Source organism: Notothenia rossii (assembly GCF_949606895.1).
Source record: "Notothenia rossii genome assembly, chromosome: 10".
Classification (NCBI taxonomy): Eukaryota; Metazoa; Chordata; class Actinopteri; order Perciformes; family Nototheniidae; genus Notothenia; species Notothenia rossii.
In genome coordinates this window covers 46430625-46453568 of record NC_136908.1, presented here as the reverse complement: position 1 = coordinate 46453568, position 22944 = coordinate 46430625, and the positions used below count along the sequence as shown (strand labels likewise).

General features: G+C 43.0%; 1 protein-coding gene and 1 long non-coding RNA gene across 2 annotated transcripts in view; both read right to left on the bottom strand.

Moving 5' to 3' along the window:
- The window catches only part of LOC307023340, a 104772-nt gene that overhangs the window by 58269 nt on the left and 23559 nt on the right, over positions 1–22944 (bottom strand). The gene's annotated exons all lie outside the window — the stretch shown is intronic.
- Positions 433–2421, bottom strand: LOC307022633 (general transcription factor II-I repeat domain-containing protein 2A-like). Its single transcript, XM_079655474.1, has 2 exons — positions 1425–2421; positions 433–1223 (listed from the first exon to the last, which is right to left on the bottom strand). The coding sequence occupies exon 1, from the start codon at positions 2341–2343 to the stop codon at positions 1429–1431; it is 915 nt and encodes a 304-aa protein (XP_079511600.1). The 5' UTR covers positions 2344–2421; the 3' UTR covers positions 433–1223; positions 1425–1428.

Sequence of the window (22944 nt, the reverse complement as noted above, 5' to 3'; positions counted from 1 at the left end):
GAACTGTTATCCTGTGAGAGGGCGATCAAGAGAAGAGAGAGAGGGTGAGGGAGTTTACAGATGGAAAGACACAGAAAGAAAGAAGCACACTAACAAGTGTATGTAGGTGTTTTATTGTAAATAACCGACGGTGTCAAGAGGAAGTAAAGTCTTTAACTTTCATGAGAATATTCAAAATCAATTTTCCAAAATCCGACACTAGAGGTGGTCTCAACGCACCGGCACCACAGTGTAATACATATTATATATAATACGTAACATGTGTAATCACACACTTAGCGTTATAGAACATAAATAATAAAAACGTACCTGTACTTTTGTGGTCATACTGTGGAATGAGTTCACACTGAAACGAGATCTTCATTCAACATTTCGTGGGGAATTACATATAAGAAGAAGGAGAAGAAGAAGACGAATTAAAATAAGTAGTAGAAGAAGAATGAAACTCTAAATCAGGGGTCCCCAAACTTTTTTCTCTGGGGGCCACATTATCGTTCCTGACTGTGATGAGGGGCCGGGATCGATCATGTGGGCTGTATACTAGGCCACTGCCTGTTATAGCCATAATTTCTAGCACAAAATAGTTCATCATTACAAGTGATTTGCAAAAGAAGTGAGTACTTCACATGTTTTTCAATTTGAAATACCACAGGTATTCCTTTTATTTTCTAATAACAACCATGTAAAAATAGCAAGGAAAGGTTAGAAAAACATGGTGATTGACAGTTTATGAGTGATACAATAGAAATGGTAGGCCTATATTACAGTGAGATGAGAAATCATCAAGACAAGAAACTTGGTGAACAATATATCAACTAACCAACTCTTATTTGTATATTCAGGTGAGATTTGTTTTGTTCAAGGTGAAAATGCAATGAGCACCCAAACACTTTTACAGCACAATTATCATCCCTTTGAAATAGGAGATTGAGATGAGGGGCAGTGCATAAAGAGGAGAAAGAGGAGAGAGAGGAGAGAGAGGAGAGAGAGGGAGAGAGAGAGACAACGATGGAGAGGCAGATGCTGAGAGAAGAGATTGGGAGGAGAGACTGAGCAGTAAACCCTCGGCAGGTTAAACTAGAAGAGAGTAACAGAATGGGAAGTCAGCAATATGTGCAGTAGGTGAACTGAATTGGTACTTGTAGCCAGGGTGGAAGGAAGGATGGATGGGCAGTGATCTTTGAGGTCAGCAGTTGCAGTCCCCTCTCTTGCTGCCTGGAAACCTGGCATAAAGGGATGACATTGGACACATTCAGTAAATTACATAAATATGCTGCCTGTTGTTCCTTGTGATGTGATTTTACAAATACAGTGTAGCATTATTCATTAAAATTCATTAAAAACATTAATCATATTTCATCAAAAAATCATAGTTCATGTTTACAGCCATATAAAATTGTAATAGTTAAAATCAGTATATTTACCATATCAGTGTGAACTGTGTGCTTGCTTCTGGCTGGTGAGAAGTTCGATGTCTGGGTGTAGCCTAGTGGTTGCCAGTCTCAAAGTTTGATGCAAATGTTCATCTGAGAGTCTGTTCCTCGTTGGATTTTTTATTTGCTTCATGCGGGAAAACGTCTGCTCGCAGGTGTAGGTGCTGCCAAAAACGGTACACATCTTCAGAGCATGTTGTTTAATGTTTGGGTAAGTGCCCTCTGGTAGCTCAGCATAGAACTCAAGGAGGTGGTCAGGCTTGAATGCGTCTTTAAGGACATCACAATTCTGCAGCTCGGCTAGTTCAAACTGAAGAGAGGGAAGTGCGTCGTCAATGTCAGCAGCAAAGGGGTTCTGGAACAGACTTATGTCTTTGTTGTTGACATGAAGCTCGCGGAAGCGCACACTGAACTCTCGCTGCAGCATCTCCAGGGCATCTTTGCACTTCGCGACTGGGAAAGGGGCGGCTGGTTTCTCGGCGCAGTAGCTTTGGGTGGCAGGGAGATGTGTGAAGTCCAGCTTTTGGACCTGTCGCACAAGGAGCTGCAGTTTGACCTCGAATGCTTTTATGTGGGAATACATGTCGCTGATGAGATTCCCTTTGCCTTGGAGCTGTAGGTTGAGGTGGTTCAACAGTTCAGTCACATCAGTTAAAAACGCGAGGTCCCATTTCCACTCCGGGTCGGTCAGCTCCCGTACCGTTTCACCTTTAGACTGGAGGAAGGTGTTGATTTCGGGCAGCAGGTCGTAGACACGGCGCAATACTTTGCCTCGACTTAACCACCGGATTTCGGTGTAGTACAGCACATCCTGGTGAGCAGACCCCAGCTCGGAGAGAAAGGCCTGGAACTGCCTGTGTTTCAGCCCATTTTTCCGGATGTAGTTGACACAGTGCACAACCACCTTCATCACAGACGCCCACTTCAAAACTTTGCAGCACAGCGCTTGCTGGTGAATCAGGCAGTGGACTTGAATCGGTGGGGCGAGACCTCGTTCCACGAACTCGCCGTTCAAGCGCCCTACTAGACCCCTCGTAGATCCGACCATGCTAGGCGCACCATCTGTAGTGACACTGGCAAAATTAGCCCATTGCAGACCAAGTTCGCCCATTGTTTTGCACACTTCGACAAAAAGGTCTTCTCCAGTTGTTGTGCCTTTTAGGCTTCTCAGTGATGCCAGCTCCTCTGATACTTAAAAACGTGTGTTGACTCCACGAATAAAAATCAACAGTTGTGCCGTGTCCTGTACGTCATTACTTTCATCAATGGCTAAAGCAAAACACTTGAATTCTGCGGCTCTCTCTCTCAGTTGGTCAAACACGTTTCCCCCCATCTCCTCAATTTGTCTCGTCATCGTTTGTGCTGAGAGACTCACCCCACGGAAGGCATCTGTCTTCTCGGGACACACCTCCTCGGCCACAGCCAGCATCATGGCCTTCCCGAATTCTCCGTCTGTGAACGGCTTGCCGTGGGTAGCCAGTAGGTTAGCTACTTTGTAGCTAGCTCGGACAGCAGCCAGGTTGACCCGGGATTGACGAAGGAAGGCATCCTGTTGAACAGCTAGTCCGCCTTTCAGACGCCGAACCTTATCATCTCTCGCTAGCCCGCTCAAGCTAGCATACTCTCTGTGCCGGGTTTCGTGATGGCGGCGAAGGTTGAATTCTTTAAACACGGCCACATTTTCTTTACATATAATACAAATGGCACGGTCCTTCCATGGAACAAAAAAATAATCCTTGGTCCATTGTTCTTTAAAAACCCGACACTCTCTGTCAATTTTCCTCACTTTACTGCACGCCATTACACTGCTGTTCAACTGTAGCATAATATTTTCTGCGCATGACTTCGATCAGCTTGTAAGGTGGCGGAAATTCGGTCATAAACATACGTCATATAAATAATACAGACACACATATTAAATTATATAAAATATAAATGGTTAATCAAAAAATATTTTAGTGTTAAAAAAACAAGATGCAAATGTAACAGATGTCAACCAGAACGTTACATAACGTTGCTTTTAAAGCGTGATAGAGGCGCTGGCGATCTGATTGACAGTTCCACTGTTTGGCTCATGGCCACTACCAGAGCCGCTCTGGCCACTACATACTGACGGCCTCGAGTTCTAATCTCAGGTGACGGAATGAACAGCGATTACCGCCCTCGTTTGGAGAGTCATGTTATTATTTCACAAAACAAGTTGGACAACTAAAATAAAATATTTTTAAAAATATTTTATATATTTTTTTTTTTTCTTCTTTGGGCCAGTTCAAATGGTGAGGTGCAGAGAGGTGGAGGGCCGGTCAAAGGGGCATGGCGGGCCGTATGCGGCCCGCGGGCCGTAGTCTGGGGAACCCTGCTCTAAATGCTAACGCTAAGGCTACAATAATTGTATTGCTGCGAACGAGCACCATGCCATTGAAACATCAACTTTGTCACAATCGTATTCCACCTTGCTATGTGTTTATAAAGCATATTTTAAAACGGGGACATTTCCGGGGACAGATTGAGCCAGGCAGGCCTTTGGTGTGATCACCATATGAGGCCGGAGGGCTTTCCTTTGTTTCCAGCTGTAAGATTGTAAACAAAGTCACGTGACTGGGGGCAGATGACAGCGCTGACAAAGTGTGTTTCCCGCAGCGAGACACTACAATACTAATTGTGGGCTTATCGTGTTGATTCGAACACAACAGAAACCGTCTCTCCAGAGGGGCAGGTCAGCCAAAAAGGGCAAACGGGCCGTTGCCCGGGCAACATTAGCCCGTACCTGTGCACGTCCCTGCTTCTGTTGGGTTAAGAGCATGACGCTGCTAGAAACAGATAAGATGATGTGAAGGGTGAGAGAGGGGTTACAGGGGGGCTGCTCAACAACTCTAATGTTCATCAGAGATTCTATGAAACATGCGTTTTAGCATAGCATGATACATGTGTCCACAAAACATTAATAGAATCCAGCATGAGTTTGAAGGCTTAGCAGACACCCAAACATTGCTCTGGGGTTATTAATACTATCAGGATTGTACAACTCCGGAAAGCTGCAATCATTATATCTTTCATTGTATAGACAATACGAGGTAAACAGTGAGAATACAACTTTGAATATGACTGCACACAGTATGGTATGAAGCTTGAACACAATAGAGCCATTTTATTTGTAAGAATAACACGGTTCCATTTTCCGATGCAGAATATAGCAAAAAATACTCTTAAATTAAAAATGGCCTGTCTTGTCAGATTAACACTCAAACCTCAAATTGGACATTACTGATTGTAATTTAGCTTGATAAATACACATATCAAATCATTTGAAATATCAAAATTATTATTTTTCTGTTGATCCACTAACTGATTAACTGAATAGTCGTTTCAATACTTGTTTTTTTTTGGCTTCAAGCTCCTATCCATCAGACTTGTACAAAAACATTTGGCCGAATCTACTTCTTATCCATAACCTTAATTGGTTCTTGGGGTGCAAAAGAGAACACCTGCAGTGTGTGAAAGTTGTTCCGCTTCCCTCATTGTAGATCCATTCTGCCATACTGCTACCATTACCTCTGAAAACTCTGGGACAATTAGAACCCATGGAGACCTAATTACAGCCCGGACCAAGGCTCCAGTTCTTCTAATAGAGCAGCAGAGCGCGTCCCCCGGGCAGAATCTTCTTGCCCGTTAATTATGCCATTGCCATTATTCTATCATTGCAGACTGACAGAGAGGGCCGAAGCTCAGCCTGACCTCCAGGACCCAGACAGCGCAGAGAAGAGATCCCCGGCAGAGCCACGCAGCCCTGGATGACTCTGTGACTCTCCGGCTGCTCCCTCTCCACCTCTTCCTCTACCTCTCACCAACCAACAGTGAACAATTTGAATAATGAGATATTGGCTCTGGTTCAAACTAAGCGTGTACACTCTCCACAGTCGTAATCTACCCTCCGTGCTCTTGCCTAATAAATGTGGTTACTTGCAGACGACAGCAGTTGGTTTTACAGATGCTGATTATGAATATGAATGATAATGGGGTTGAGGAGGGGGCAGAGAAGGGCTTTATAGCCTCTGCAAAGTCTTACGCAAGAGAAGTGCTGGCCCTGCAGTCTGAAGGATCGGCTCTAAAGTTTGACTTGCAATGTGACTACAGAGACACACCATTCAGAACTCAAAATAGATTTAAGGAATTAAAGGCAGTTCGATTCAAATACAAGACTTAGATTGCATGTGTTTTACAACATACTCTTGACCCCAGTGATCTCAAACATCCCAGAACTGGTTTGCTTATTGGGGGCATTGCAAAGTGTAAAAGACCCAGAGCAGTCATTCACTTCAAATTTCAATGAAATGCACTGCTATTTGTAATGTTTGTGCTGTAGCAAACCATACAGACACAATGCAGGGACTACTGTTTGTATAAGGACCACAAGAAAAAGAAAAGAGATGGCCATAGTGTGCTTTGTGTGTTAACAGCACCTTTCACTCAAATATTATGATATTCACTGCCACTATCAGACTCATTATAATTACAATAACTTGTAAGAACTGAGAACCGAACATACATTGTATTTTTCAGGTTTGAGAAATCAGTGCAACATTTCTGGATGTTCACTACCTGTTTTGTGAATGGATTGGTTAGTTTTCAGAATGTACTTGAACTTCCTCACATTAAAATATAGGGAAACATTTCGATTTGTATAGGTTATTATGCAATAGCTTTAATGATCCGGCCCACTTGAGTTTGGCTGTATTTGGCCCATGAACCAAAATGAGTTTGACACCCCTGCCCTTGATCATCCATCATAAATCACTACACCAGACACACCGCAGGCCATTTATGACAAAGCACACACATCTCCGCTTTCTTCCTGCTCCCAGAGAGAGTGATGTCACTCAAAGACTATAATGGACCTCTAATGAACTCCAAATCCCAAGCCAGTATATTTACACTGCATTATCGCTTCCTGACCCTTGACCTCCCAGTGGAGTAGAGTGGAGAGCCCTTCTGTCTGCACAGCTCATTCAGTCATTATGCATTGACACAGACTGCATAGCGGGGTGCTGGAAGAGTGGGTATTATATAAATAATAGACTGTAATAGACCATAGCAATACATACTTCCAACGATGGGTTAACTGCAGGAGTCTGTACTTTTTATAGTGTAGACTCTTAAAAGGACCTCCACTCACACTAGTATAACATTGTAGCCAGAGTTTAGAGGTAATTTATAATGCATGTGCCATAGGCCTTAGAGGGGCAGGGAATAGAGGAGTACAGCAATTCTGTGATGTTTATTTTAAACATCACAGAATTGCTGTACCTTTCTCTCTCTTACTCACATAGAGCCTGAAAAAACAAGATCCTTCAGAGAGGAATCACCTTCTCTCCTAAATCCTGGCGTCCAAAAACACTTCTTCAATACATTTCCTTATCAAAGCCAGAGAAGAATAACCTGTGCCCACATGATTTACTCTTAATGTGCCTTGAGTTGTGCCCTGGCCAGAGAGAAATGGAAGGGAAAGGGTGAAGAATGGGAGACAGAGTTCAACTAATTGCCTGATGATGGAATTTTAGTGTCTCCTTCATTATAAAGCAGCTTCTAAGTGTTATTGATCTCAGGCGGGGTGTCTCAGAGTCATGTGGTATTAGAAAGCCCAACTGCCTCTGAGGCCCTGCATTATTCAACAGGCATTCTGACACAGGGCCTACCAATTCCTCTCGGGTGGCCTGGGAGCTGCCTGCCACACACACACACACACACACACACACACACACACACACACACACACACACACACACACACACACACACACACACACACACACACACACACACACACACACACACACACACACACACACACACACACACACACACACACACACACACACACACACACACACACACACACACACACACACACACACACACACACACACACACACACACACACACACACACACACACACACACACACACACATTCCCCCTGACTGGAGGTTGCAGATTGTTGTTTTGCTCTCTGATCGACCTCACACTCCACTGAGGGGTTAATCTATCATGAACTGACTGATGCCACTGTCTGCTTCTATTCCCAACAAGTCATTTGTGGACACAAACCTTTCCCGGCAAACACACTGCAGACAGCATCCACGAACAGAGAGCGTGGAGGAAGTGATGAGGAGGCAAACGGGATAAAAGGATGATGATGTCTCTGAAACTGTACATGTACCTGGTATTGATAAGGATCAAGTTCATATGTCTGGGATTACATTCTACATTCATGCTAGGTGTCTTTGATCATCTTCTGTGCAACTGATTTAGACAGGAACAATATTTATTTGTGTTTTTGGACATTCAGGCATTGTTATAGATATACTGTAATGTTGGTCTTTCAATAGATGAAAATTACAACGTTATTAATTGTATATGTATCCTTTGTAGACAGAATCTTGACAAGCTTAAATACAGTCTATAGAAACTTGACTCTGAAACAATAAATCACTTTCAGTGTCTCTCTTAATTGCTTTAAAAGGCAAAGATAGAAAGGAAAACGTTGCCCTCCTCAAACAGGAATCAATCAGGAGGAAACTTAATAAAACAAACCTGATTGAAGGAAAAGATTCATAAAAAGCTTGTCGATCTTAATTTTCAAAACAATAAGAGACAGCTTAGCATTGCAGGTGATTGTTACTACTGCGGTTGATTTAAAAATATTCCCTTGAGGACACAACCAGGACATGTGCACAACAAAAGCACATCTGATCCATATGTCCATTCGTCATTGTTTAGCCCTGGCTTCTGGTAAAAGGGGCTTAGTCTCATATAATGTATCTTTGTTTTCACTGATTGCAATTATCTAGCAGATCGATGGGTGTTATCAATACCTTACAGCAATTAACATTTAATATCCTTCCACAGCCACTTACTCCATTAATGGCTGATTGATTATGCGAGGCCTGGGAGCCCCGCGGCTGGGAATGGCATGGATCTATTCAGTCTGTCTGTCAAAGTGAAGGCGGGTTGCTCTGCTGCAGAACCTCTGACTTCAGCTAATACCCTGTCGATATGAGGTTACTTCCACCAAAGAGGACAAATACAAGAAATCCAGGAATTTATTTTGTTCGCACCCTGTCTCTTTCTCTCATGCATCCACTTTATTTTTCCATCCCTCTTCTGTTCTCTTCCCTCTGGACTGTTACCACAGTAAGTTTTGCTTGCATTTCCCCCTCATATCTGCCACCACTCTGAACACCCTCCCTTCCTCCCCTGCAGTTCTTGGTAATCACATCAGCAGTTATGTATTTTCGGAGCAAGAAGGCACTGCTTTCCATTTCAATCAAATTCAGGCCTTTCAGAAGAACCCATAATGCAATCGTTTCCGTACAAAATTCAGTCCCAATTTAAGCCCTATAGACTGCAGATGACTGATAAACGCAGCACTCTACGTCACTCTCCTCCTTGTGGCTGTACTTTGCTGCAGTGCATTGTCATAAATAAGAGCGAAGTCTGTGCTCTCACTTTGGGAATAGTACAAGCCAACTTTAAATTGGCAGTAAAGGTGGACAGGGCAAGAAAGAAGGTGAAGAAATGCAGAAGTTAGGAACCTTGACAGGTGGGACATGGCTAAAGAAATGTAATTGGAAGACAGGACAAGTCTCAGCTGGGTGTACACGCAGGGCCCAGAAACAGGCTCTCCATTAACGAGTGAGGGGGATAGTGGACTGCTTGGGAGAAGGAGATTGGGAAGGTTTCGCTTAATAAACACTTTGTTTTCTGCTGACGATCAGAGGGGCAGAGCGAGGGATACATCGACAGATCGATAGACTGATTTGTTCCGGGCTCTCCATGTTCATCAGAGCCATACTTGTCCCTTGGGGAGTGGATGGACTCAAGAAAAGAAGAAGGGATGGAGAGAAGGAGGAGGGGGGATTGGAAGGAAAACAGCATGAGAGTCAAAGAGTCAGGAAAGCAGACAGACGGATGATGATGGGGAGCAGTAATGGATGAAGAAAATAGCGATGTGTGGGAGGGAAAGAGACTGTGGGTGTTTCTCAATGTCGAGGAGGCTTGCTTGGTAGCACATGTACCTCCGAGTGCGTTCCTTCAGAAGCGAGGCAAGAATACCTCCTAGCCTCGGAAAACAAAGAATTGAACAGGCTAGCAAGTGTGCGTCATATGAGAGGCCCCGCCTTACATTTTCCGCCAAAGATTTGGGAAATTGTTCCGTGCGCAAGGCATTGTGGGGATTTTAAGACCGCTGAGTCTACACATGTGCAGCCTCGAAATTTCCCGCAACGAAGTACGCCGGCCTGGGTAGAATTCCAAGTATCCTGGACATTGGAACAGTCCTTCGGTGAGACTCGATGACGTAGTATCCTTGAAATAGTGGCTCTGGAGCAGCCTTCCTCGACATTGAGAAACACCCTGTGAATGCTGAGAAGGAGTGGGAGAGGATTGGGATATAGTCCATGGGCCAGACCAAATATCGGTACCACCCGAGGTGGCAAAACATTTGTGGTACCATTTTGTTCATAGGGTCCATATAAGTACATTAAGCCATGATAGACTTTCCAACTGAGTAGCTTAGCGGAGTTACGCTACCCCATTATTGATCAAATAACGCATTTTGTCACTTACAAAGTTTGGCGGTATGTTCTGTGTTTGTCCCTGCTATGTGGAAAATGGTAATGAAACTTGCCTGAATGAATATTATATAAGCTTTGTATGTTCTATTTGGAATATATTTTCAGATTTTTGGGGAAGAAGCTCATTTTGTTGCTTTTCAGATAATGTTATTGGAGCCGCATGTTATTGCCATTTTACATGTTATCGGACACTGCGTCTGATGTACCGGTATGTAGACATACATTTTTAGTTAAGATGTATATTTAAGATTAAGTTAATGTTTCAAAGTGATGAAACGTTCTGCCTTCTTATAGAGCAAGAATGCAGACTCGTGCTCCGGAGTGATCACATGAGAAATGAATCATGTAATGAAACTATTATCAACAGAGACGTACTACAAACAGAATGTATATTTTATTGCATTACTTAAGTGTAAAGACTCTATATACAGGACTGTCTCAGAAAATTAGAATATTGTGATAAAGTTCTTTATTTTCTGTAATGCAATTAAAAAAACAAAAATGTCATACATTCTGGATTCATTACAAATCAACTGAAATATTGCAAGCCTTTTATTATTTTAATATTGCTGATTATGGCATACAGCTTAAGAAAACTCAAATATCCTATCTCTAAATATTAGAATATCATGAAAAAGTATATTAGTAGGGTGTTCAACGAATCACTTGAATCGTCTAATTAACTCGAAACACCTGCAAGGGTTTCCTGAGCCTTGAAAAACACTCAGCTTGGTTCAGTAAACTAAATCACAAGTATGGGGAAGACTGCTGATCTGACTGCTGTCCAGAGGACCGTCATTGACACCCTCCATCAGGAGGGTAAGACACAAAAAGAAATTTCTCAAAGAGCAAGCTGTTCACAGAGTGCAGTTTCAAAGCACATCCACAAAAAGTCTGTTGGAAGGGGGAAATGTGGCAGGAAACGCTGCACAACCAAGAGAGATGACCGCAGCCTTAACAGCATTGTGAAGAAGAGTCGCTTCCAGAATTTGGGGGAGCTTCAAAGACAGTGGACTGAAGCTGGAGTCCAGGTATCAAAAGTCACTGTTCACAGACGTGTCCGGGAAATGGGCTACAATAGCCGTATTCCCATGGTCAAGCCACTTCTGAACTCAAGACAACGGAAGAGGCGTCTGACTTGGGCTAAGGAAAAGAAGCACTGGACAGTTGCACAGTGGTCCAAAGTCCTCTTTTCAGACGAAAGCAAGTTTTGTATTTCATTTGGAAGTCAAGGCGCCAGAGTCTGGAGAAAGGCTGGAGAGGAGCAAAATCCAAGTTGCTTGAAATCCAGTGTGAAGTTCCCACAGTCAGCGATGGTTTGGGGAGCCATGTCAGCTGCTGGTGTTGGTCCACTGTGTTTCATCAAGCCCAGAGTAAATGCAGCTGTGTACCAAGAGATTTTAGAGCACTACATGCTTCCGTCTGCTGAAAAGCTCTATGGAGATGAGGAATTCATTTTCCAGCATGATCTGGCACCTGCCCACAGTGCCAAAACCACCAGTAACTGGTGTACTGACCATGGCATTACTGTCCTCGATTGGCCTGCAAATTCCCCTGACCTGAACCCCATAGAGAATATGTGGGGTATTGTGAAGAAGAAGCTGAAAGACACCAGACCCAACAATGCTAATGAGCTAAAGGCCGCTATTGAAGCATCCTGGGCATCCATAACACCTCAGCAATGCCACAGGCTGATTGCCTCCATGCCACGCCGCATTGATGCAGTAATCCGTGCAAAAGGATTCCCAACCAAGTACTGAGTGCATTAATGGACATTTTCAAATGTTTGATTGTGTTTTGCCTTTATAAATCTTTTTTTTTTACTTGGTCTGAGGAACTATTCTAATTTTTTGAGATAGGATTTTTGAGTTTTCTTAAGCTGTATGCCATAATCAGCAATATTAAAATAATAAAAGGCTTGCAATATTTCAGTTGATTTGTAATGAATCCAGAATGTATGACATTTTTTTTTTTTTTTTTTTTTAATTGCATTACAGAAAATAAAGAACTTTATCACAATATTCTAATTTTCTGAGACAGTCCTGTATATAAGATAATACATGAACAATCATAAAATCCCCACGTTGCTTTGGTGTATTTGCAGGTTCCATACTGTACACTGCTACTGTCACTAGCAACTAACTGAAAATGGACTCAGTCCCAGAGGCAGGAACCAGCGGTACGGCACCAAAGCGGCCACGCCTGGAGTGCCTCATCCATTGCACATCTCAAGATGAAGACTCAACCCTGGTATCACCAAAAGACATTGGTTCCTGCAGAAATCAGACAGCATGCACCGATCTTAGACATTGCAAAGGACTTGCCAGATGATGTCATACCACCTGTCACCTACCATAGGAAGTGCAGAAGCATCTTTACTATGAAAATGACCTTGATCCTATTATCACCAAGAAAGACAATAACCCTACATCAGAAGGATCAAGAAAGTCAGCTAGACAAACGCCACACCAATCAAGGGTATATAAGGAAGAATGCATCTTCTGTGAGAAAACCAACAAGTACTTGAAAGGCCTAGAGACAAGAGAGCCTTTGACCCAGTGTACTGAGCTCCGTGCAGATGATACAATCAGGACAGCTGCAACGAGGAAACTGGACAACAGAATCCTTGCCATTGTCAGCTGAGAACTGGTGGCTGCTGAAGGCCACTACCACAGGTCTTGCTACCTCCTGTACACCCAGGATGCAGCTCCTGTAGCAGCTAGCAGTGTGCCAGATGGAGAGGACATTAACGAGACCAATGATGATGGTGTGCAGTATGATGCCGCAGAGAAACAGTCATACAGTGAACTATTCTCATTTATCAGAGAGGAACTGTTTCTCAACCCTGCTGTGGTCCCACTGATTGACTTCACAGCTAGACTGGTCTCACGTATGAATGGTCTCGGTATAACCAAGGTGAAACCATCCACAAAGAAACATATCCGCCGGAAGCTGGAGAGTAAATTTGGAGAAGCACTCCACATCATTCAGAACGATAAGGGCAAAGTACTCCTTTATCCAGGCAACCTCTCCTTGTGTAAGCTTGCGAAAGCACATCAAGAACTCCAGGCTGAGTTGCAGGTCATGAGGTCAGCAAAGACAGAGGACAGTATCAGCAAGGCAGCACTGAGGATGCGAGATGATGTCAAGAAGCAAGATGACGTCCAGGCATGGCCACCTCAAATATCCCAACTTCAGTGACCATGTTCCTGCACACATTGCTGACAGGCTCTACAGACTGTACACAACCATCCCAGAGAGTACAGAGGCTATGTAATTCTTTTGGCCAGGACTTGGTTTATGCAATTACCTGTGGCAAGACGAAGCCAACGAAGCACATCATACTGCCTGGTAGTATAGTTGACTTTGTCTAGTTGGCTAGACACTGCAGACATGTACATGTAACTATGTTATGCAGTTCCATGTTTTATGTTTTTTTTTTTTCAAGTAATAATAATTTTATTTGGCTAAAATATTGTCCAAGTTACTTTAGAATGACCTGTCTAACAAAACAACACCATAAGAACAATGCATTAGCCATTAAATGGTTGACTTCATGTTGGTATTTGAGTTATATGTACATTCAAGCCACATTTTACGCCTTCGAATTTGGCGCTTCGGGTCATTGTATTCAATAGCTGATTTCTATGACTAAGCTACCACTCTGGAATGTCTATCATACCAAAATATCATCTATAGATATATGCCACTTGAAAACAATTCACAAAAATGTGCCACCTTGGGTGGTACCGATAGGTGGAAATCCAGGTATGGGCCCATGGACTAATAGGCTGAGGGTCAAGTAGGAGGGTAAACAACATCAGAGATAGTAGGTAGGCTGGCTGTGTAGGCGACGAACAGGAAATCCCTGCAATCTCTGATGGATCATCACTCAAAAACCAGCCCAAATACAATTAGATACACAAGGTAGAGTAACGCACGTCACTCCTCCTTAACCAAGATGCAGGTTTGTCTAAGTTTCTTCAACATTTCTTTTAAAAATCAGTATTTCTCCACTGCCTGCTTATCCTTGCTCTTAGGGCAACTTTTTCGAGGAGAGATGATGAGAGGAGGTGGGGAACGGTGAGATAATAACATAGCAATTTTGTGTCTTCTCCACAAAAGCAAAAGAGGCCCTGGTGCATAATGGCTGCAAAGATTTCCGTTGCCATTACAGCATTGTTCGCTTTTGTTGGATTTGATGTCAGTCAAAAAGCTATAGCCCTGCAAATCACTGTGCCTGGAGGTTCTCTTGGCAGCAGAAAAGATGCCTTATTGCTCTACATGCAATTTGACTAATAATTGCACCGTTTATAATCGCTCCTGCCTCAACTCTCACCAATTAGCAATGGAATTACACCCAGAGAGGGATCATTTTAAAGGTCGTGAACCAACAGGAAATTGCAATGATCTTATCAGTGTATGATTACAATTTATTCAAAACAGGGTTCATTATGAGCCTTGTTTCTTAGAGCTTATTTATTCACGATAGGAAAACTTAGATCTAATCATCCTTTGATCGGTTTTGTGGTAGTGTATTTCAATGAAGAAGCACTACTTCAGCTTTATCTCATCAATAAGTTGTAAGTTACTCAACAGGTCACGATTTAGGGGGGACGTTTTTCTTTAGTTTGTTTAATATATCTCATCTTAAAATGTAGAGGTTCATCAGTTGGATCGTCATAATGGAGTAAAAATGCAAGTGGGGTACATCAGAAAGTAAAGGGGCGGTGATGGCGAACTCCATAGGGACTTGGCTTGGCAACTGGAAGGTCACCAGCTCAAGTCCTGGAGAGACCAAGTGCTACCGAGGTGTCCCTGAGCAAGGCACCGTTCCCTACACTGCTCCCCGGGCACCGTACATAATGGCAGCCCACTGCTCCTAACAGGATGGGTCAAATGCAGAGAAACCGTTTCGATGTTACATAGTACCTGTACTACGTAATGACAATAAGTTGAATCTTCTTCTTCTTCAGACAGTAAAGAGTACAACTTAAAAAAAATCAAGCAACAGGAAAACTTTCCAAAGTTTTCTATTAAGGCTGTCACTTTATTTTTCTTTGCCACCTGCTTCAATCATAAATTCCCTGGAGCTTTTCTCGATAAGGTGAGCAGCAAAAAATTAATATGATAATAGTAAAAAATACACAAAAGGCAAATCTGCCCACATAAATGAGAAACACAGCCAGGGGTGAGTAGATAAGGAGCAACACAAGAATGAAAAGCATAAAGGTGTAAATGTTCCACAGGTATAAATATGTATTCTGAACTTTCTCTGCTGGTGCATTGCTGTGGGTTTCCAGTTTCCTTCATGGAAAATAGCCCCAGATGCCATGTTTAAACCAATCACATTTGCCCCCAGGCAGGTGGTTTTTGATGCAGTGGAACAGTATAATCTCAGTCAATCCTTTTGTGTGACTGCTGGGGCTTTTGGGTCAAATATGAGGGGAGAAATCCCCAGGAAACAGCAGTCATAGCCTGTGGATACAAATATGCAGTAAACCTCTAAAAACTACCATTTGTGTCCAAGTTCATCAATGCAAATGTTGCCTGATTGTATCTAAAACACCTTTCTATATTCACATATGAAAGGCAACTTGCTTTTTGATAACATGATTTCACATGACTTGCGCCGTCATATTTTAGCAGCAACGGGAACTGTAAGATATCACGTTGTGGATTTAATTAAACAGCAAGTGTGGGCTGTTAACAGATGGATGGTAAAGTTATCAGGGAAGGGACTTATATTTGTTTGCTTTAAAATGCTTTCTATCCCGCTTTGTGGCCTTAACTATTTGACAAAAACAGAAAGGGCACGGAAAGATTTGTGAAGTTAATGTAGGATTCGAAAATGCACTGTGATGTGCACCTGATCAAGCAGAGGATGAAATGAGGGGTGGACGTGGACTGCAATAAAATCACATGTTACTCCAAAGACCAAAATTGATAAATGAGGGAGGTTTACAAGATAATAAAAACATGTGGCTGATTCCTTCCTACTTTAATTACCAAATCATTTTAATATACTATTTCACTTTCCAGTTGGACACTGTACATGCTTGTTAAATGAATCAAGAATGTCCGTGTAGATTATTAACAATTACAATTGCTTTTGTAAAAAACATCATGGAACATGAAACTCCACGTCCTATATCAGGGAAAAAATACCATACCACAGCTAGATCCATGCCCAAAAAAAGATATTGTTATTCTTTTATACACATGGGCGCGGGAAGGGGGGTGCTGAGGGCGCTGCAGCATCCCCTAGCGGCAGGCAGGGGGTGCGGAGCTCCCCTGTCTGAATTATTATTTGACGGTTATTGCTGCTCCCGCTGTGCATAATCTGTGTAATATGTAGCCAATAAATTCCACATTGTTGGTAAAATAATATTTTGGCCTGCCCCGAATGTTTTTTCTGTAGCCCCGGACAATTCTACCTCAATAATATAATACATTAACCGTGCTTTACGTGAACCTCATCAAGACACTAGAAAGGACGGCAGGACTGTAATTTCCCGTATTCAGTGAATGCAACAGAGGCAAGACACCAGACCAATCAGAGAGTTGCATGGAAATAAAAGTGTGCTTGTGTCATTCAAACTCGCGGCTCTGTGTCTGCGGAAATAGCGCATTTAGTGTGTGTGAGAGGGGGAGAGAGAGAGGGACCGGTGCCAGCAGCAGGGACCGTGTTGTTAGCATCTGGTTAGCTAGCTGCACTAACGGACATCCGGAGCTGTTTGTTCCACAACAAGCTGGAGGAGAGCTCTCCTCTCAGACTGAGAGGCTCAGGTGAGCTCAAGGACTCTCTGAGTGTTTAGATAGTTAACTTTAGTCTAAGTTATCTCAGTGGGTCTCAAACGGTTTGGTCAAAAATTATTCAAAAGATTATTTCCGCGGCACACCTTCATATGATCATTATAGTTATAAAAAAAATAAGAGAATAAAGGAAAAACAGTTATGAAATACTATATGGCAGTAAAACAAGAATACAGTTTGAAAGGGGAGTGATTTGTGAAATATCCATAAAGAAAAAGAACATCTGATTACAGTTGTGTTTCATCTTGTTGTTGAGAGATGTATCCATAGATCTCTTAATGTTGCTCTCAAAGTGCACCAGATTGATGCTTTTAACTTCAATATTTAAAAAAAATCTTCCCGGGGGAGCATCCCCCCGGACCCCCCTAGCGGAGGTGAGGTCCTCTCCCCACTCGTAAAAAATAGCACTTTACCCCTGCTGCCTATATGCCGTGAGCTGATTATCGAGCCTTCATTGTAACAGTCGCGGGTGTACTGTGTGTTTGCGTGTGGGGAGTTTTTTTGTGCGTGCTCTATAGTGCCCGTAATAGTGTTCACTGGAGTCCAGCACATCAGCACCCCCACTCAAAATACCTTCCCGCGCCTCTGTTTATACATGTTCACACATTCATTTACAGGATTTGCAAGTGATACTGCAGACAGTGAATGTATTGTATTCAATACCCCATTAACGTGCAGGGTCAAATGGTTGTGTGAACATGTACAGTTAAAGGTTTCTGTGTATACACAAGTGTGTGCACAAACATGTATTTATTTTAAAGTGAATGCCCTTTGTTGCATTTTTTAACACATACATTATGCAGGTCAGTTTGAATGTAAATTACTATTACATTTGTATCCTGTTAAAGCTTGAAGGACAGAAGTTCTGGATGCTGCTTGCCAAGCAAATGTTACTGTTTAGTGTAGAGTAGTAATCCTTCTGCCAAACTCTCTAAAGACTTACTCTCTAAAGACTTACTTCTACATTACATTACATTGCATTTCTTCTGACTGAAGTAATATTCTCTGTTATAGTGAGGCATAATGGTCTTACATACAATTGTGCTGTGAGAAAACAAAATAAATGTGAAATACAAGCACGGTTCAATAATGATACTGCTCTTAGTTTAAATAAAACATTGATTATCCTACTGTGAGTCAAAAGTAAAACAGCGCATTTCATTCTACAGCTCGTATCACAGAAGATAAACAACACCGTAGAGTGAACGTGTGGAACTCACACGACGAACATTTCTGCTAAAGACCGGGCAAAGCAGTACCCCGATGTCTTTCACGAAAGTGGGGGGAAACTATTCTGCACCCCGTGCAACTGTGTGTTGGAGCATACGTCTTAGAGAAAGTCGACGGTGACGACCCACTTTGATTCATTCAAACATTCGAAAATGCTTTCTGCTGCTGCGGACAAGAAAGCCAAACAACTCACGTTTACCGAGGCATCAACCTCCAAAACCCTTTTGGGGGCTACAAGAAACGAAGTGAGCAGCCTACAAGATTGAAGCTGATCAGATAACGAACGAGTAAATGAAAACAGAATGAGGCGGGTGTGTGTGTGTGTGTGTGTGTGTGTGTGTGTGTGTGTGTGTGTGTGTGTGTGTGTGTGTGTGTGTGTGTGTGTGTGTGAGAGAGAGAGAGAGAGAGAGAGAGAGTGTGATTAAAATAGCTCAATTGCTTTTACAATAAATAAACATTGAATGTTTTTAATTGAATAGGAAAGGGGTTTAACGTTAGTGGCAGGTTGTGTGTGAGAGAGAATAAATAAGACAGCCCAATATTAAAAAAAAAATCTATTCTTTTCGCAACTTTCCGCATATTTCCCAACTTCCCGCAATTTCACCGCATAAAATCACATAAAAACCCTGCATGTTTAATCGCATAATCAAGGATTTTAGCCCGCATAATCAAGGATTTTTGCCCGCGTTTTTCTGGAGGGTCTAATATTGGGTGAGAGAGAAGCCCTGCAGTGAGAGTATAGACATTTCTGAGTCACTCCCCATAGTTTGCTGGTAGGTCTGGAGCATATGTGGAGAGCTGGCTCACACTGAATGTTCAGAATGAATGAGCTGATCCCCCAGTTTTTGGTTTAATCAAATTTAAATGCCTTAATGACTTGGCAGTGTCTCTGGTGGCAGCTGTTAGAGGACTTTAATCAAGCAATGCAACTTTACTTAACTGAAAAATACATTAACTTAGTAGTGGCTAACTCAGTTTTTCTGCAGGCAAGTGTAAACCTTTTACAAGAGAGGCCGATGGCTGCTATTTACTTATAATCAAACATCTGTATCCACATTACACCACACATGACTCAATCCAAACAGACCATTTCCTCACTTAGAGAGCATATAATGCATGGATGCAGCAATTACATACAATCTGTTTTTTAAAATACAATAAAGATATATAAAATAGAAATATAATAGGCCCTGCATTACTTTTTTGTCTGACTCATAGTGTTTAGTAGTGCAGCAGTTGAAATAAATCTCCAGTAGGAAGCACTAAATCTAACACAATCTTCATGTCTAACAAAGGGAAAGGGGCTTAATCTTGTCAAACACAGCACAGAGCAATCAGAGGGGCTGATCTTGAATGAGGGAGATGGATTATAATCAAATAGAGGCTCCGAGTCTGACGATCATCCTGTGGATTTAACGGTGGCTGTGGCACGTCCACAGACCACAGGAGTCGAATGAAAGAATAATACCACTAATATGGAAAGGGGTTTTTGTGGAAGAATTTCACTTTCAGTTCTTATTTAGTGCTATTGGGAGAAACACATATTCTTTGGGAATAACGGTGGGTTCCGTATTGTAACCCTAGTTATATAAGCACAGGCGGAGCCCTCTACTGGACTTTATGGGTACTGCCCTTGACCTCACTATGCGAGCGTTCGCCTACTGAGAAATCTATAAACTTAGCCGGCCCCCGGGGGCAGGCCTACCTGAGTGCGCACGCAGGCCCACAGTATATAAGGTGGCCTCGCCTCCCGCCCGTCATCCTACAGCCTCTTCAGCGAGCAGCATAGGACAGACAGGGCCCCTAGTAGAGGGCTCCGCCTGTGCTTATATAACTAGGGTTACAATACGTAACCCACCGTTATATCTCACACAGGCTCCGCCCTCTACTGGATTCTATGGGTACAGTGGGTGGAGCCCTGATGGATACACGCCCTGTCGTCCAACAGCCCATCACACTGCCCCTGACCGGCTGTTTGGTTAGCATCCACTGCACCGCAACCTCTCCTCACTCGGTTGTGACCGTGGAGGAGCCGGGGCCGCAGTTTACTTGGCTGATAGAGCACACCCAGACATGCTTACCTCGCGAAGGGTGTGCATGGAGAAAATAGTCCTTAGGCAGGCGGGGGGAGCCCTCCAGCCCTGTATGGGCTCACTGCGCATCATGTTTCTCAGGTCCCTAAGGAGCATGGGGAAACCATAAGTGCATTATGTCCAGGGGGTGGGGGGGGTCAGATACCTACTGACCCACAGCCCGCCTCCCCCCCCTCACCAGTCCTGTGTTGCCCCAGCAAGCACAGACGATGAGAAGGAGCCAGACATGCCCAACTAGGGACCCCCAGTACCGGAGGTTGCCCACCACTGACGGGGGGATAGTCACCCGCCACGTCGAGGCGGCTCACCGGCGCCGGCGGTAGTGGCGGGGGGAGCGGTAGCCCCACACGTCCCGCCGCGATGGCCATCACCAATGGGAAGTCCTGACGAGCGGACCTGTGCGCCGGCCCTTCCTGGACACCAGAACCGGAAGCCCCTGACATTGAGGAACTCTCGTCGTCATACCTCCGCCGGGATGGCGAAAACAAATGGCACCTCCTCATCCGCCTCCTGTTCCCCCATCTCCACCACCTCGAGGTCCACGCGGTCCTGTTCTTCCTCTGGCGACACATAGTAGGCGTGGAAATGCTCCAGACGATGCCGGCGGCCAAGACGTGGCAGCATGCGGCAGGCGTTACACGAGGGAGACTGGGCCAGGCCGTCCACGTTGTGTTCAGGCCCCAGGCACTCAAAACAGAGGCGGTGGGGATCGGCAACTGCAATCAGGCCGGTGCACAAAGGACAGGGTCGACGTTTATAGATTTCTCAGTAGGTGAACGCTCGCATAGTTAGGTGAAGGGCAGTACCAATAGAGTCCAGTAGAGGGCGGAGCCTGTGTGAGATATAACTAGATCTTATTTCAATGTATAGACTCCTGCATTTACTTGTTCACTTACAACATTCTCTGCACATTTAGCTTAATGTATTTTTTCATTGTATTTAGTTCACTACATCTGCATTACTTGAACATTGGTCTTGCAAGATAATCTTGCACTATTTTCTTGTTTTATGTCTTATATATATGATGTCACATTGTTGGAGGAGCCTGGGACTTAAGATTTTCATTGCCATATCCACACTGTAGCTACTCTGCATATGATAATAAAACCCTTAAACCCATGAATGCCATTGGTTGGAGCAGCAACAGTGATAGCAGTTAGCTTCAAATTCAAAATAATTTTACTTAACCGTTGTCTGTAGAATTTGTGAAGGTATATAAAAAAAACACCAAAGCAAGACCTTGCTGAAATAGTGCTAAATGAAATGTATTTGTACATTATTAGATGTGTTAGCTAAACATTGGACAGGCATACAGAGCCTCTCAGCAGAGGATCAATCAGTTGGGTTATACAGCGGGCATTTAGATTGACTTACACCCCTGATAAGGTGTGTTGCATTATTTATGGTTACCTGTAGTAGCTATTCATTACCCACCTTCCAATATCTGACACACACTGATGGATAGTTATCTAGTTAGAAGACAAAATATTCAATGGGCACATTAAATGATTTTAATGGATGGTTGGATAATGCAAGAGCACCTTGACTTGTTAGCAAGAAGCTCCCCAATTATCCGTCTGTCGGGGGGGATGCATAGTTTCAGTTCAGCTCCACTCGTTTGGCATGCCATCCTCTTAAAAAAATCGTGTTCAATAGTATATTTTTATCTTAAGAATATCTTAAAAAGTGAAATGAAAGATAATAAAAATAAATCATTACACCCTCTAATAGTATCATAATGAGGATAAACTTGAATTTGAATAATTGTTGATATCTTGTCTGAACCCTAACTGAATGATGTTACATTTGACTTAATTCTGGTAGTTTGATAAATGATAGACAACATGGTAGTGAACGTTTTAAAACCACCTTGTATGTACTTGTGCACACTGCACAAGTACATACAAGGTGGTTTTAAAACGCAGAGTTTGAGTCTTTATACTCTGATTTCCTTTGAGCCCTTGCACATGTCCTTTGCATTATCTCCCCCAGGCCTGAAGTAATTGTCACGGATGTCAAGCTAAGAGAGAAAAAACAGCTAGAAAGCAGAGGACCATATCCAGGCAGGACACAGAGGACAAACGCCCAGCCAGGCGCTGCCTGGTGGGGATGTGTGGACTATAACAGGACCCTTCTTGTGCAGAGATCAGGAGCAGAGGTCTCACTGGGCTCTGGGTTTCATCCTGAAATCATGTGTGTATGGACTCAGACATAAGAATGAATTTGAATGCAAACTAATGGATTTGGGCAGTTGGGAATTCTGTAAAATGTGCATATCATTGGAAATAAACATTCTCTGAGTACACACAATGTTATCTTTAGACATCAATTAAGATATAATAGCTTGCTACATTAGCCTCCTTCTGTGATAACAGCACTTTAAGCTGTACCACAAATAGTCACAACAGCAGTCGACTGGGAAGAAACAATGAAATCTTTTTAAGGATAAACAGTAAAAGTGCTCTCCACACTGATCCTCAGTGTCCAAACAATCAGAGAGGTTGGATTCATTAGTGAGCAGATTTTCTTTCCTGTATGTGCTGAAACAAAGTGTATTATGCTCTGCTGCTGTTTTTTTCGTTGGGCTAAAATATAAATGTTTCAGTGGATATGCAATTGTGCTAAACATCTATACAAACCATAAATCATCCCAAAAAAAGTAGACGCACTTTTGGGCCATTTCAAAGCTCTACAGACGGTTCAGTAAGTTGAGAATGGAAACATGATTCAATGATAAAAAA

Bases quoted from the DNA above. Each gene is read 5' to 3' on its own strand.
- LOC307022633 (XM_079655474.1), bottom strand. From the start codon at position 2,343: ATGAAGGTGGTTGTGCACTGTGTCAACTACATCCGGAAAAATGGGCTG.